A 17,115-nucleotide genomic window follows, 5' to 3' on the forward strand; every position below is an offset into this window, starting at 1 on the left:
GCACCACGAGATAATGCGCATTTGATTTAATGACTAAAATTAATCGCTTTTTTGCAACTTGCAACTTCAAATAGCTTTGCTTTCCGGAGGCAGGGGGGGTTGAGGCGGGCTGAGACTAAAATGTCTGAATTTCTAAACACGGGGATGATTAAAAGACAGTAATAGGCTTAATATATTGCCACTTCATGTATTATTGACAGTAATGTCTTGTTCACACTCACACCCAGGAACAATATAAGAATATAATAACATATGTATGATGTGGATTAAGACGGCTTGTGTCTGAGCACATGTTTGTCAAACACAGTGGTGTCCGAAGCTTTTATCAAGAAATTAAACTTAATGGTGGACCACAGACTAAAAGCAAACACATGTTGTCCTTTATTGTGAAGATGCGAAATGATACAAGGATCTGAAGTTCCCTGAATAGAAATGTCTTTTTCTCACCTCACCAGCTCCAAACTGACTTCCTGCAGCGCTCAGATCATAAATAAAATACAGTAATAATTAGGGGTCCTACATATTTAAAGAACAGTTTTAACTCATAAAAACATTCACCGATTTATATTTTTTATAAATCTCTCTTTTTTTCTCTCGCTAGAAACATCCACGGGCCAAATCGAACCTCATAGCGGGCCACACTTTGGCCTGCGGGCCACACTTTGGCCTGCGGGCCACACTTTTGGCAGCTCTGGTGCAACACTAGTATGTCTATTTTCATGCAGATTTGTATAAACTTTAGACATAATGCTATATGCTAATTAAGTGATATAACGTAGAATGGACATGGCCTCTAACTTCCTTCAATCTCCCACTAACATATAACACATATTTGAAATGTTTATTGTTATGCACCAAACACCAAGTTGCATGTGAAAACTTACTTGGCAATACGCTCACCTCCTGTACTCTTGAAAGGCGGCTTATTTGCTTATTGCATGAACTAAAAAGAATAATTGTGCATTGAATATCGTTTGAATGGAAATGTGCTGCGTCCACAGCGCAGGGAAGGTTTGTAGCCTACATGCATGTTGTGCCTCCTCCATTGAAAAGGAATGAGAAGACTTTTCACACAAGCAGATGTGTTTATTCCTCCATCAGTGCTCTCATGTTCTCTGTGCTGTGTTCACTACAGTGTAATCTCTTCCAGTGACCACATGCTTCATGTCTAGTATGATTTAGGTTAATGTGAATGTTTTTCCTATTAGTAAAATCCATTTTGGGTGAAACATTCTGCGACTGCAATTGACATTTTCCTGCAAAGGCCAGACGGACCATTCATATTGTTTGTACCTCACGGACAGAAGGGAACATATCGAGGTCAACTCCCTCATCGTCTCAGGTGGTTGGGGGCCTTTAACCAAAACACTTTTCATACAATGAGAAGAAATTGTTGCGAAAAACTGGCATGACAGCTTCAAATGCTTTTGAAACTCTTAGGAGCAAATAGGGAATAAAGGAGCAGAACCCTCCGGCTGCAGACGCTTTTCATCATGCTCAGTGTGGATATTGTGTGTGAATGGAAAATTCTTTCAGCTCATTATTTCTACAATTTCCACTCATAACAATTTAAGCATTGTCGTGTCACTCGTAAGGTTAGCCCTTTACTTGTTGGTGTGGAAAATGTTGTGATCATCAAGCACTAAAAATAACACTAAATCCATCTACGTGAGATAGATGTACATGCACATGGTGCGTAGCTCACTCCTCTCCTTTCCTCCGCTCTGTAGGTGTGTGCGGGAGGAGGGAATGTGAAAGCGTAAGGCAAGAAAAAAACTTAAATTTCAGAGGGCGCGGGTTACCGTTGGGGGAATATGTATATATGTATGCTGGGGGGGGTGGGGGGTGCGATGGGGGGTGCTGTCTGAGCACACCTGACGATCTCTCACTACAGTGGTTGAAAATCACTGTTCTATGGGAGCAAATGACTTCACAAGGCAGTGAAGGGTCCCTTGGAAAATATCATCTTTTTCAAATTAAGGCGGGAAAATGTGCACAGTTGCTACACAGAATTTTCCCGGTAAAAATGCACAGAAATGCAAGATTTGTCTTACAGGTGTACATATGTCTGTGAAGGGACGATCGCTATCGTACTTTCTGGGTTCCCCTTTCGGGTGAGTAGTTTTTCCGTAACCCTGCTAATGTTCTCATTTTTAAACTCTCATAAATTCAATAAATATTTTAATTTAGATGTTTGCTGATATTCTCAGTCTTGTTCAGGACTACTCTGCTATGTACAAATGTATTAAGTGTAGAGTTGTGGGGGAAATGAAAGGGAAAACCATCTCAATTTACATTATAAGATCATGAATAATTCCTTAATTGGTTTACAGTAATTTTCAATTTAATCCAGGATGACCCTGAATGTGACCGTGTAAAATCTGGAGGAATTTTACTGCCTCACTCCGAGCTAAATTGAAAAGTTGGCAGCCCTGGCGAGAAGTGGCGTAGGCGAGGCCAAGTGATTTGTAGGCTTCCAGTGGGTCTTCACTCACACACTTTGACGTGTCTCGTGTTTGAGCTTGTGAGTTTGAAGAAAAAAGGGTCCATGCTCTGAGCTTTTCCTTTGCGAACACCCTCCTCTGCTCTTTGCATGCTTTCACCTCCACCTCCATCTACAGCACATGTGAGAACAATTGGAGCATCACTCCACAAAGTGTCAACACGGGCTAAAAATAGCCACAGTTTAGCTGTGTGCAGGTTGAGGGTTAAGATTGATGCCGTGTGGACGCATCGTATCTGCCCACTTCCTCTTCTTTACTGCACATCTGAAAGACACTATCACCCTTATTACAAAGTTAATGTTTTATAACCAATCGTTTGCAAGTGAATGAGCTAAATTTGTTAAATGAGACTGTTTGGGGCTCCAGGGGAGCCATGGTGTATTTTATTGTTGTGCAGAAGATGTTAAAGCAGAATTCTGTGAAATGGTGTAGATTTGAGTGCACCCCGGAGCCCTCGCCGTGTTTGTGTCAGCTCTATTACAGGGTTCTGCCGCAGAAACCTCTATTTTCTGCCATTTCACACTTATTTGTATCTACACATTCTATTAATAAGAGATGAGAGGAGTGTGAGGTGCAGTTTTATCATTCCAAAGTCTCTCCAGATTGTTTCCAACACAGCAGTGAGCTGTGAGCACAAGCGTCGCACCTCATCTACATACAGGAAACCTATTATTGTTAAACACAAGTGTGACTTCACTGCATGTCAATCATCTCAACAAACACGCTGTAAATGCCACTAAATGCCATACGGCTACAAATAGATCTTGATTGAGAATCGACAGAACGATTACGGCAGAGGTTGTTAATGCGGCAGCACTACGACCGAACACATCACACAACAGGGATGATTCTGCCGTACACACCTTTTCAACGTCTCAATAACACCCCAGCACGTTCACTTCGCTCTGCGTCGACCAATCGGCTCGCCGCTCCCTCACTACGAGTGGGACCCAGATTTCCCTCAAACAAAACCCGCCTGTTTGCTATCCTGGCTCCAAAATGGTGGAACGACCTCCCCATTGACGTGAGGACAGCAGACGGTCTTCACACCTTCTGCAGACTGAACACTCACCTGTTTCCACTGCACCTCGGCGAATGAAGAAAACAAATGAACTGTTCTTTGTATGTTGCACTTATATTGGTTTGGCTTATTTATAGCTAACAGTTGAATTTATATTCTATTGTTTCTGTATGTTGCACTTCAAACTGGCTTATCTGAAGACAGTGTTCACTTATACGATTGCTCCTGTTTGAAGCTGATGTACTTACAAGGTTCTTGCTGTTCGGAGTTGTATCTCCAGGATTGTTTGCACATCGCTTTGGACAAAGCGTCAGCTAAATGAACTGTAATGTAATGTAATAAATGGCCTTGAAGCTGTGGCGTTATTTCTAACCCCTAGCAAGGCTTCTGTCTTGGGAGGATTCACAGCTGCAACTAAATATAGAGACAACATGTCGGATTCTGCTCCTTTAAGGTTTTTAAATTTCTTATCTAAAGAAGGTTTTGCCTTTCCAGCAATTCTCAACACGGCACTGCTCAATATGTTTACACAAGCTCACACCTGGGAACAGAACAGTTAATCCAAGGTCTTTTACTTTTGGTCAAAGCTGAAGGATAAATGAAATTTTCTCTTTGCACTTTCCTCACTTTTTCAAGGTGTTTGAGGTTGAATTAAAGTTTTATTTAGCAAAGGTTCCTTCCTCACCTCTGCCTAGGTAATATAAAACAATATTCTAAATGTTAAAGAGAGGACGATGCAGACTTTACAGCAGCACGTCGTGAAAAAACAATTAGATTTAATCCAGTTTATCATGAAAGAGTTGGAACCAGTTGCACCTGCTCACTGATGTTTTACCTTTTACTTCATTGATCTTTTAAAAATGCATTGTTAAGTAAAGAAGATAAAGTCATTCTGCACATCCTTATCCTTGCAAAAGCGTTTGTATCACAGCCTTTACTTCAGAACCCAGTAAAAATATCTACGTTTGCAAAAACCTCGGAGGTCATAGGGGAGGTTTTATTTCTTTTGTTTGGCATTTTACCGGATATTAGCTTTTAATTTATTTTAAATTTACAATTTAATCATACGACCGTAATGAGTAAAGTGTGCCATCGTCACAAGATTATCACATTGCAATGAATGGCAAACAATGCTCGTCAAGTACAGATTGCAAAATAATTACCTTTTGAGAAGAGGAGAAGGCCTTCAGTGGAAACGTGTTGCAACAGGATTCTCCCAGCATTGATTTCTTCTGTATTTATTTCAGTGGGAAGCAGAACTTTTGAGTGATGCTGGTTGTTTACGGTCACTGCAGACTTTTATTGGCTTCAATAAAATATTTCAATGTTTGGTGTGGATTGACCAACGTAAGAATTACTGCAGCTCTTCAGCTCTACTTCTGTCAGCCACCATTTATTTATTCTGCTTGTCTAAAGAACCTTTGAATTATTAAACACAAAAGAAAAGGTGGAGAATATACTGTAGACTTCCGCTGCCGACTGAAACATTTCTGTCTTTACTGTTGTGAAGCTTCTAGTCCTCTGACGTTCCTAGAAAATCCCATTCTGCCCTCTGGATGTTATTCCAATTAAACACCAAAAAACAGATCACTGGAACAGATGGTCAACATATGTAATCAAAGATTAATTGTCACTTGGCTCCTGGTTCGTTTTATTTTGAACAAGATGTTCTCGAATCTCCCTAAAAAGAAAGAAAAGAGGAAAGAATTCGCAGCAATCACAGACCTGCAGCAGCTCCAAACTCGCTTATTTATCTTAAGTTTTGCCTGTCGGCGGGAGTATTTTATTAATAATAAGCACAACTTTGAGAAATGTTTGTCAGGTTTTGCAGCTCTGCAGAGTACAGGTGCTGCTCTCTTTAAAGCTGAGACATTTCTCTCCTCCGTTACTCTAATACCTTTAGTCTCAGGGCACCATTTTACACCACAGACAATGGAATTCAACTCAATGTCCTGAACAGTGATTTGTTACCACAGACTCTGGTCTCAAATGGCTCACATCACACCGTGCTGTTTGCTCTCCTTCTGTTGTTTCAGGGACTCCATCATCCTCTGCAGTCTGTGCTGGCATTTCCCTGTGGGCCGATTTCTACACTCAGAGTGAACAAAACAGAACAAAACTTTTTTTTTACTTTCCTGACCAACAAAGAAAAAGCTGCACGGTCAGCTGGTTAACGGATCACCTGTGAACAATGTACATAATATTAATAACGCAACTAAAAGGTCACTCGGAGATCCAAATCCCCTATTTCTTAATGTTGAAGGCTCTATAGCCTATACGACATTCAGAACATGTATGCTATTGTAAAGATAAAGTGGAGTAATGGCGTCCTGAGCAGAGAATGAAGTCATGTGTTGTAATCCAAGCTGCTCTCTTCGTTTTGGTAGACGGCCGGCTGCGCGTGCATATTTGTGCATGTAGGTCCCTTCTTTCATTTCTCACTGGCTAGCTAATCAACGCTGTTAGCACTGTTAGCGCAGCAAGCAAGCACATTTCGGCTCAGCTGTGACGTCAGAGGTGAGAGTCGTGTACTCTGAAGGTCATTTATAGCACCAGTGTGAACTAAAATTTGAATATCTAACCTGTGATTAGGATTCTGCTGAGAGACAAACAGAGAGAGAAACAAAACTTCCTTTAGTGGAGATAATGAACAGGTTGAGCTGGTAAATGCTGTCGGTAACTTTGCGCCAACGATGGTCTATTTAGGCCAATATGTGAAGTGGAAACTTGTTTCATATGTGTGAACTGATCAGCAGCACTTTGTATTTGTCTGGTCACTTAAGGTTCATAGCTGCGGTTAAAACCTGAAGGCATCATCTGGAGCTCCAAGACCACCAGAGAGCACAGCCTGCAACAAGAAGCTCTTTCATCAACACACTTGTGATGTAGGCTAACTGTCCTCTACGGACTGTGTGTGTGTGTGTGTGTGTGTGTGCGTGTGTGTGTGTGTGTGTGTGTGTGTGTGTGTGTGTGCGTGTGTGTGTGTGTGTGTGTGTGCCATTCATTTCTAAAAGATAATTAATATTTCTGTTTTTAATTAGCTTCTTTATTTACCTTTTTGTATTCATTCCACTATTTATTGACTTTGATATCAAATGTTCCTTTTTATTTACTATTCTTTTTCAAATGTATTTATATATTTCTCATTGTTAAATATATTTATTCATTTTGTAAATATATTAATTCATTTCTAGTGTGTCATTGTGCGCTCATAGTGACTCTAATCAAGGTTCAGAGAATGTAACAGAAAGGTAAACATAAACTTAACACGACATTTCATTGAACCACACTAAACTGTGCAAGTGTTGAAAGGTGCGACGTGTGAAGAGCGAGCAGGATCACCTGATGAGCCAGGTGAGTTAGATCAGCTGATTAATCTCCAGTCAGCTGAGCCGAACCAGGACTCTCACTACCTCCCTCGTTAGCTAGTTAGCTTGCTTGCTAGCTGCTCAGCTTGCTAAATTGAACAGGGGGGGCATACTGAAGGAAGAAATAGAGGAGCAATAATAAAGTGCTTCTCCTGATTAAACTTTGGCTTAGCTCCATTTATTTAGCTGCGGTGCAGACACAGAAGATACATGACAATAAAAACAGCAGCGCTGAACTCATCTAGATTAATGCTGCACAGTTATAATGAGATAGATGAAGTCTGAAGCTGGAGAACATGACTTCTCTTCTTCGTCTCACACAATCAGCCCGGTTCAGCTCAACCTTGGTAAACTGTGTGAAACCTTCTGCTAGAAATGTGATGATCTAAATCTCTTTATATGTAAATAGAGCTGATTAATTCAGTCAATGAAGACTGATAAAGAAACACGCTGCTGACCTGAGGAAAGTTATCCTGCTTTAATTTAGTTTTGCTGAGACAAGGGTAAATGTTATGTTTCTCATCGCTTCTGCAAACAATGTTTTGCAGAAGAGCCTTTTTTTAAATTGTAAGCGTTAATTTAAAACACGTCAGGGAGTGAGAGGGTTCATTTAGCAAATAACTCAATACATTGAGGTTCATTTGGACCAAACCACAGGTGGTTTTATTTAGTTTCTGTCCCATGTATAATAACATTTTGATCTTGGGACGGTTAACATGTTTCACACACACCTGTCTCCACTGAGCGCACTTTATAGATTTGATTGATTTCCCCATGTCAGCTGCTGTCCAACATGATCGTACTGGCTCATTCGATATCAGCTTCCAGCATTTTAAATTTTTAATAATGGGTTTCTTGCATTATAAAGTAGATCTTGAAACGATTGTGCAGCTCCGGTGTCAGCTTTCCTCACTTGGACCAACAGAATCAGCAGCGCTTCAGGGCTGCATTTAGTTTTCAAGTGCAAAATTTCAAAGCCACTTTTTGTGCAAGGCAAGGTTTTAGTGCGTAACAAGTTTTTCAGATGACACGTTTAAAAAAAAAAAATGCATTTGGGTCAAACAAATAAGGAGGGAAAAATCCCTTGCTCACTGTAATTCACATGAAAGGCTGAAACCAAACACACTTGACCCACTTGACACACTGCATACTGAGATGTTATTATTATAAGTGCCACACACATGCTCTCATTTAAACATTATGCAAACGAACTCTGCACTGCAAGCATTCATTACGGGCTGCTGTGTTCCTGAAACCGTGTGAAGATTAGTAGCTCTGCAGATGCAAATGGATTTGCTGCTGGCTGATCCTGACACCAGCAAATTTAGCCCGCAAATGAAAAGAAAATGGAGAATAGTCCATCTTGAGTTGACGCTCTGTGTGTGTTTGAGGCTGCTGGAATCTGTTTATGTTTTTTCCCCCTAATATGTTTTGATGTTTTTTGTGTGGATGTACTGCAACAACACTTCCACTGCAATGACGTGCAATCATTTTCAGTTTATTCATTACTGAAAATAGCAAAAAGTAAAGTCTGTACGGGAGGCTGGGAATTGTAACGTTTTGTTAAAGAAGATGAATCTACCTCAGGAGGATGATATAAAGGTGTACACACACACACACACACACACACACACACACACACACGCACGGATTAGCTTTTCTTTCACTCTCCAGACTGGAAATATCCAGAATTCACTGCCAGTTTTTCATTAACCTGATGCTCTAAATAATTTGTTTAATACAACCATCTGGGAAACATTTTTGGAAACTGTTTGAAAAAGTGCAGGAACGATAAAAAAGAAATACTTGGCTGGTGATCGGATGAAACGTCTCTTCTCATCTTTGCAATCGAGAAATGTTTCAATGAAGAAATACAGTTCAGTTCTGATCAAACTTATGCTCTTGCAGGATGTATGCTAAAGTCTTTAGGAGACACCATTGTTGTCGCCTCTCCTCGTCGCGTCACACACACCTCGCCTGTAGCTGCCACCAGCTCCTCAGGACGCTGATTGGTCTGAATCACATGGTGACTTGAAGCCTGACGAGGTTTTCCACTTATCTCTTGATCCCGCAATTCTCGCGTGACATCTCAAGAATCCAGCGGCGGTTCAAGGTAAGTTTTTCATCCCCCCGTCTTTCTCTTTCTCTCCCCATCTATCTCGGACTTGATTCAGTTCTAACCACATCTTTGAAGCAAAGTATTGATGCTTTTATTGCTGTTTGTTATCTAGATGTGTCGCCGTCCGTGCTGCAGGCTTTTGTGCGAAGACAGGAGGGCAGACAGCGGGAAAGGTAAAGAAAGATCTGTTGACACGCGAGCAAGCGTGCACGCATGCGTAGAACATACAGGCACAACACCACACACAACACAATCTGGGCTCGCCGACACTGAACTGGCGTGCAGTTAAGAAGAGGTCTGATGGGTTTGCCTGCCTGACCTGGCAGTCCAGCGCTTTTGGAGGATCAAGCTGTAGCTCTTATCTCTCTGGCCTGATGGTCTAACCTCCATTCTCTGCCATCAGTCTCTCTCACACACTCTCTCTCTCTGTCTCTCTCTCACACACACACACACACACACACACTGTACTGATGGTCTTCCTTACTTTTTGCAGCTAAACTGCAGTGCAGGCCATAAATCTGTGCTTTGGAGGGGGGAGTGAATATGCAGGCAGATGTTGGAGTAGTATTAGAAATGGCATGCCTGCACACACACGCACACGCACATGCACACGCACACGCACACACAAAGCTAGTCCTGACATGTACACACCGCCTGTCTGCGTCGCGAAATGTCTTGCTTTTTATTTCAGCGTCCATGTGAGCAGGGCGGCTCGGCTTGGTGTCAGCAGCGCCTCTTATAGATTCGGCGTCTCCACAATGTTTTCCACAAGTCGTGTTTGGTTTACCGCAAAAATACAGTGCACGGCTCCATAAATGAATAGACTACCGGCACGATGTAAGGTGAAATCAATGTAGAAAGAAAGGTGGACGCAGCAGAACCGCTGCCTGTGTGGACACCACAAGCGTGAGAGACGCAGCAGTTCAGCCGTCTGTTGTTGTAGCATCATCTCCCATCTGCAAGAGGACAGTGGTTACAACAGTTTACCAGATGAAAATAGAAAGAAAAAGCAAAACTGAAGTAACAGAATATTTCTGGCTCAGTTTGACTTTTAGAAATAATGAAAATAAAGACCAATAATTCAAAACCAAAAACAATAGTGAGCAGATCAACAGATTTATTTGCACCCAGAATGTGTCATACTGCCTACTTCAAGGCAGCGCTGATCTCTGTGCTTTATTATGAACAAAGTCCTCGTGCACGCTGGAAGACTTAGACACAGAGACAAATAGAGAGGAAGGCAATTAAGCTGCTTATAACGCTTTAGAGAATAACAATAAATGGTTAAACTAGGGAGTGTTTGCTCTTTTATAACCCTATTTTTACCTGGAGGTGTTAATTGTCTGTAATATGTTTGATTCTGAATTTCAACTGTGTATTAATGATCAAAATAAACTGATACATTCCCAATTTATGTAAGAACACAATGGAAAGTATTTAATACATGCATCCCACACGCCTCATTATACTTGTGGACCATAAGAGAAAGGCAGTTATGCTCTGAGGTTTTCGTAGAAGTGTTGACCCTCAATGCTGCTTGTGATAATGTTGAAGCAGCAGGATGTGAAGTTATGCAGTGTTCTATCACCGGCACATGTAACATCATTTAAAGACGCTCAGAGTGGAAAGCAGAGACGTCTGCATTGAACTAGTTCTTCCTGTCCTTTGTTGTATAATAGCCGATGCTCACGTGTACATTGTGCGGAAGTACCTGCAGCTTTCTCAAGGTGAAGTAATACATGTATGTGTGTATTCCAGCTCTGCGAGGCTCCATGCATGTTGTGGCAACATGCAGTCGGTGAATATTGTAGTCGCAGGGATCATCTCAGATAAGAAAACAAATCCAGACAATGCTTGCAGACTTTTATCTGTTAAAAGCTCATACACTGATTACAGTTGGTCAAACAAACAAATTCACATTTTGTTGCACTGTGTGTGTTTGTGCACAGAAGCACATCAAGCTCCATAAGTCACCTGTGTTTGTTCTGGTGAGGACATAATGGATTCATGGACATCAGCATCGAATAATCAAAACTGTTGCGCTCGAACAATTTGATGTGGAAAAAAGAGCCTTTAGGGGTCGAACGGCAGCATGGCAAACTAAATCTTCAAGAAAAAGAAAAGGAAAGAAAGAAAGCTGTGGGCTGATTTCTTTATGCTAGTGTGGGTCGAATAGGATTCAACCTTTCCATCCAGGCGTCTGTTCCCAAGGATCAGCCATTGAGAAGGATGTGATGAGTGCAGGTCGGGAGAGTTTCTCAGGTACTGTGTATCCTGATTGTCGCATTATTGAATCCGACCTTTCTGAACCGGAGAGCGTCGATCACACACACGTGGCCACACAAAGGATCGAGTTGACTACAGAAGACGTTTGAAAGACGTGTGTTGTTGACGAGGCCACATCGTTAGAGTTCGAAGGACGGCTGCTTTGTGTTCTGTGTAAGACGTATTTCATATTCAAACATCCAATAGTTCTCTAACTGATTATTTTTTAAGATGACGCTTTAAGAGTTTGAAAGCAAGTCCCAAACTCATTTTCAGCCATTTCAATGGCGACAGAAGCTTGTTGCTACTTGTGCTTATTGTTCGCTCTTTAACTTTTACACTCAGCTTTTTCCTCCCATTGGTGGCCATTTGTAATATTCCCACCATAAACTAATACAACTGGTAGAATTCCTTCATTTCTGTGGTTTGTTGATGCTGGAATAAAAGTACGAGAAGCTGTTTACTGACGATAATTCAAACCTGCATCATAATACTCATGACATCAACAGACACATAGTTATATGGATGGAAACATGTGTTCATGTAGGCGTTGAGATCTCTTCATAAATGTGTGTATGGTGTGGCATTCTGAAATCAAACCATATGTTAAAACATTAGTTATTATAGATTTCTGTATTGTAGGCAGCATGGTGAAAAGAGGGAACTACCTGCTACCTTTATGGGTGACTGTGTGAGTCTGCAGCCAGTCAGGACCAGAGTGTGTGTGAACAGGCTGAAGGACGGGGGACAGTGTATCCATGTAAAGCGGACTGATGTGATCCAGCATGCATGTTTGGACCGGGTGCTTTTAAATGTCTTCCAAGCAATCAACCAAAAACAAACGGTTATTTTGAAAAATCTTTACCAGAATTGAAACCATTTTTTACTTTTAGTCACCAAAAACATTTGGCTGTAAATTCATACAGAGATTCAAAAGCTTCCAATTCATAGGATACAACATAGAGACATTTATTTGTTTCAATACCCAGACCACGTAGTTCTCCCTCCCTTCAGCCCCAGAAAGCAGCATTGTTCATTAATAACCAAAAATGGAAAACAAAAGAAACTAAAAAAAGTCAGATTAGCTCCTGTAGTGGCCGACAGCCCTCTGTCCTTCCTTTGTCCTTTAGTCCATTCTTCTGACCATCCAACAATTAATGCACAGGTGAGTGTGTGTGTGTGCGCATGTGTGTGAAAAAAAACCATTTGTAAAATAAAATAATAATAATCTAGATAGGTTTGAAACACTGACCAAAGAGGAGACAGTATATGTGCTGTCTTCAACAATCTGCCCTCCAAAATCAGACTGACTGCAGAAGAAGTTACTTCCTGTTGCTTCTCTTCCCTCGTTGCACTTCAGTACACACACACACATTCACACACACACACATGGACGTGGAGTTTTTGTTTTTTTGTCGTAAATCCTCAGATTGTTGTTGGTCAGGCCAGAAGGGGTACGTTGGTGCGGAGGCTCCTTCTGTACAGGCTCACAGAACGTTCGCCGGACGTTAATGAAGTTCTTTCGTTCGAGCCACAAACTAAATGTGAGTTAATACAAAACAGGGAGAAGAACGAAAACAAAGGAAAATAGTTACATCATTCCTGTGTTCTTCAACTTTGTACTTGGTCACTTTTTGAATTCCATATATTTATATCCATATATATTTATATATATATTTATATATTCTTTTTACAATTAAAAACACCATGGAGTTGACAGACTATTTGGTTTCTTTTTGCCTAAGTAGAAGTGTTTCTCTTGTCTTGTAAATAAATGCATGTAAATATTTTTTTTCTCCATACAGTCAGTCAGTGTGAAGGCGGCCACTCGAGAAGTGTTTGTATACATACAGTATATGCATATCATCAGCACATTTTTTTTTCTTCGACATTTCCATTTGTGTCCCACAGATGCAGAACACCATAGTCTGTCAAACACTGTCAAACCGAAAGTGAATGCCCTAAATTGAGTCCTCATTGGCTGGTTTGGCCCAGGTCTCTGTGTGATAGGCTGGGGCTGAGTAACTGGGTCTGCGTGGGTCCGTTACAGCTCAGCGCCCCAACACTTCCTCCGCTAAGGTTCAGGAAGCAAACAGTTTCTCTGGCCTCCACCAGCGCAGCCGTCGATCCGCTGCAGCCGGCTCCACCATCTTCATGCTTCCTGTGAGCCAACGCCAACGCCCTGAGATGCTCCTGGGCCTCCTCCAGCAGCAGCGCCACCTCATCCCGCTGCTGACCAATGGCGGATGAGCAGGAAGAAGAAGACAAGGTGGTGTGCGCTGCCTTCTCTCTCCTCGCTTCCTTGCAGGGCGCGGCTCCGCACGTGACCGACATCGCGTGGGCTGCTGGTGTGACGCCGGTTTGCATACAAGATACCTCGTTGTCATGGTAACACTGGACGGAGGGGATGATGGGGATGGAGCAGGAGCGAAACGGAGGAGGCGGGGAGTGAAGCCGTCCGGGCCTGCGGGTGTTGGGATTCTGATCGCTGTGCTCGGACGGGGCGCAGGGGCCCGAACGCACATCCATGCGGACGCTCCAAGGCGATGGCGACGGTGTCTCCATGGAAACAGGAGTTTGCATATGTAGGAAGGCATCTTGTCTCGGGTCGTCACATCGGTTCTCTACCTGCATTTGGCAGCTGGAGGAGAAGGGAAACGGGGAATGGAGGCAGACAGAAAGCAGTAAAGGTTATTAGGGGAGAAAAACTTCCTCACTTGTCTTTGAGTGCGTTTTAAACTAGATCGTCTTTTCAAACGCCCACGCTGGCAGAATACACAGAGGGACAGCCCGCCGCCCTTTGCCATCGCACAGGCTAACCGAGGATGCTGAGGGGGAAGAACAAGATGGGCCATCACATCTTTCTTTCATCTCTTTATATCCGAGTCCACGCACACACACACACACACACACACACACACACACACACACACACACACACACACACACACACACACACACACACACAATACAATACAAAACACCTCAACTCCCTTATATAAGCAAAGAGGTAACAGAGAGTTCACTTTTTATAATATTGATTTAATGACTTTAAGTTGAAATTGAGAAGTGTTATTTTAAAGTTTAAGGCGTTCAGCTTTGGTCGAGGACAGCTGAAGCGATCTGGAATCACTTGCAGACATTTCTATTGATTTTCTTTTCGTTCCCGTTTCAGATCAAGACCATTCGCTGTGTTTGAAAATCATTTTGGAGAAAGTGTTGCTCAGAGATTGAATAACTGCACAAATGATCAACCTATCCCCATTTGTGCATCCTGCTGTCCCTGTCCCTAAACTTAAACTGTTGGTCTGTGTGTGTTCCCTGCATTTGGGTCTAGTTAAGCAACATTACACAAAGTCTCTTGACCTAACTTCAGTGAGCCCAGACATAATCTCTCTCTAAGACTGACCATGCCCTTCAGCACTATCAGTGTCTAAATCCAGCGGCATTCTAGAGCGGAGCCACATTATCTTTGTGTAATAATTCATAATCCTCAACAAAGGCCAGCTTTTTCTGCCATGTCAAAATCCCAAACTTGGATTTTAATACCTCATCACACACACTTACGCTCTCCATCAACAGTGGTGGGAGGAGATGGTGCTTTTTTCTCACTCAAAGGAAATCACATCGTTCTTTTATCAGAGATTTATTTTTATGAAAATCCAACCAAAAAACCACAGAGGAGATTTAGCGGGCCCACAGAGAGGATCCCGCCAGCGATAAGAAGAGAGGATGATGCGAGGGTGCTAATTCCCAAGATAACATTCACAGACAAATCTCTCTTTTGATGTGTTGAAACACAATCAGATTGCAAAAATCTATGAAGCAGAGTTCAAATATAGACCCTAGAGCGATGAGGGAGCAGCTAGAGGGGTATTACAGAGAGATTGTGTGCAAGTAAGGTGAGATAAGTGACTGGGCTCTTTATCTTCTACAGGAGCTCATTACATGCACAAGTGTTAACAGTCATTTTCATTAATCCATTCCCCTTCGGATAATTTCTTAATATATCTCATGAAGTCAAAGTAAAATCTGACGCGGCGACCTTGTAACACTGCGAAATGTTCCACATGAGCATTTACACACACATGTAGAGAGGTTCACGCCTACGCAGTGACACGCAGAGGCTGCGCCTGCCTCACTGAAGGCTATAATATCTGGCGAAAAGAAACTTAGAGAGGGAGAAACTGGCTTTTTTAAAGAAATACTGCAAACAGAGGATGGAAATAAAAAACTGCGTGCTGAGCCTCCATCAGCCATTTTAGAGACAGCTTTATCTTAAAATAGAAGTAACAACACAGGACATTCTGTCTCCCTGTCAGCCATTTTGTTGAGATAACACAAGGCTTCTCTAACAGGCATGTAATAGAAGGAGCAACCTTTCTTTAAAGCCGTCTCTAACTGTCTTGTGCTATCTGCTCACTTCTCTATCTCATCCTTTTACTGCCTCTGTTTCTTCTTTTACTATACTTCGGAACACTTTCCGTCTGTGTCAGAATGGATTCAAACTGGTTGTCTCTATTTCTGTCTCTGTCTCTGCATCTCTCCGTCTGCAGTCATGGCCACATGTCTCCATGGCAACCCAGACTACCATACTATGGGAAAGGTCTGTCTGTTCATCTGCTGTTATGTGAAATCCTACATTAGAGAGTGAGTGAAGTGAGGACTGATGGAGGGACTAACCTCAACCTATAACCTGTTCGTCTGCACGTCTTAAAGTACGCTTGATTGTCATGTCTGTGCTTTTTATGGGACGGGAATGTTTTTATTGTTTACAGTGGCGTGCAAAGATGCTCCAGTGGCTGATCAGAGGACACACTGCTTGACCTGTAGACATACGGACCATCTAGAAGACGCTTGGGCTAACTAGAACATATTTGGCCCAACCAGAGGATCCTCGGCCTGGTCAGAGGACATTCAAGTTGACTAGACGGCACTTGGACTGACCAGAAAACAGTTGGATTAAACCAGAGACAGCTGCGCAGACTAGAGGACACCTGACCAGTGATCATATGGACACTTGGGCCAACCAGAGAGCACTTCTGCTGACCCGACCGACACTCTGGGATGGACTTTGGCTGACCAGAGGACACTTGGGCAGCTCGAGGAGAACGCTTGCTTTGAGGATGTGCACACATGCAGCTGAAGTGGCCCTCTACAGTGACATTGGGGTTAGACAAAGAAGTATTAAATATCCTGCTTAAAGGTTCTCAAATAGAAATTCAGAGCAGAGGGACGATCTCCACACGGCTCTAAACATTGCATCAGCTGAGCCGGCTAGCTGTGCTGATAGAGCATTATTAACCTGAGGGGGAACCAGAGGGGGGGCATTACACGTAAATGCAGAAGAGTATATTCAGAGAATTGAGAATTCTCTGAATATATTTTAAGTAATTCAGAATTATAAATTGAAAACCTTTAAATAAAGATGGAAACGTTAGTGATTAGAACAAAAGGGGCATGAGCAGTCCCCACTATGTCCCCCCCTGTGTGCACACTGAACTTACTGTACGCATGCTTGTGTGCACGTCTTGCATGCTCCCTATATGTGTGAGTGTGTTTTCTGCCCTGCCATGCGTTCCCTCTTTCGATTAGTATGCATGTAGGTCATGTGGAGCTTTATCCTGAGCCAGGACCGCAGGGCCCTGAACGCCTGAAGTGAGGCTTGCCATTCCAGGTGAATTATGACCCACCAAAAAACGGGATAAAGCACAGTTCTTTTCACATCGAATACATTTCTTGCTAATCATTCGCACTGGTCATTTGCATTTCCCTTGGCTGCCATGCACATGCTGCTTTTGCCTGAGAAGATTTAGATGCTAAGATTCAATTGTTGTC

General features: G+C 42.4%; 1 protein-coding gene across 1 annotated transcript in view; it reads right to left on the bottom strand.

Annotated features, from left to right (window-relative positions):
- Positions 1-10,863: 10,863 nt before the first annotated feature.
- nrg3a (neuregulin 3a) overlaps positions 10,864-17,115 on the bottom strand; it is a 297,282-nt gene continuing 291,030 nt past the window's right edge. Inside the window, exon 9 of the mRNA XM_029450035.1 lies at positions 10,864-13,918. Coding sequence (XP_029305895.1) covers positions 13,252-13,918 — 667 coding nt within the window. The 3' untranslated portion in view covers positions 10,864-13,251. The remainder of the gene's footprint in view (positions 13,919-17,115) is intronic.

This window comes from Cottoperca gobio, chromosome 15 (assembly GCF_900634415.1).
Source record: "Cottoperca gobio chromosome 15, fCotGob3.1, whole genome shotgun sequence".
Taxonomy (NCBI): Eukaryota; Metazoa; Chordata; class Actinopteri; order Perciformes; family Bovichtidae; genus Cottoperca; species Cottoperca gobio.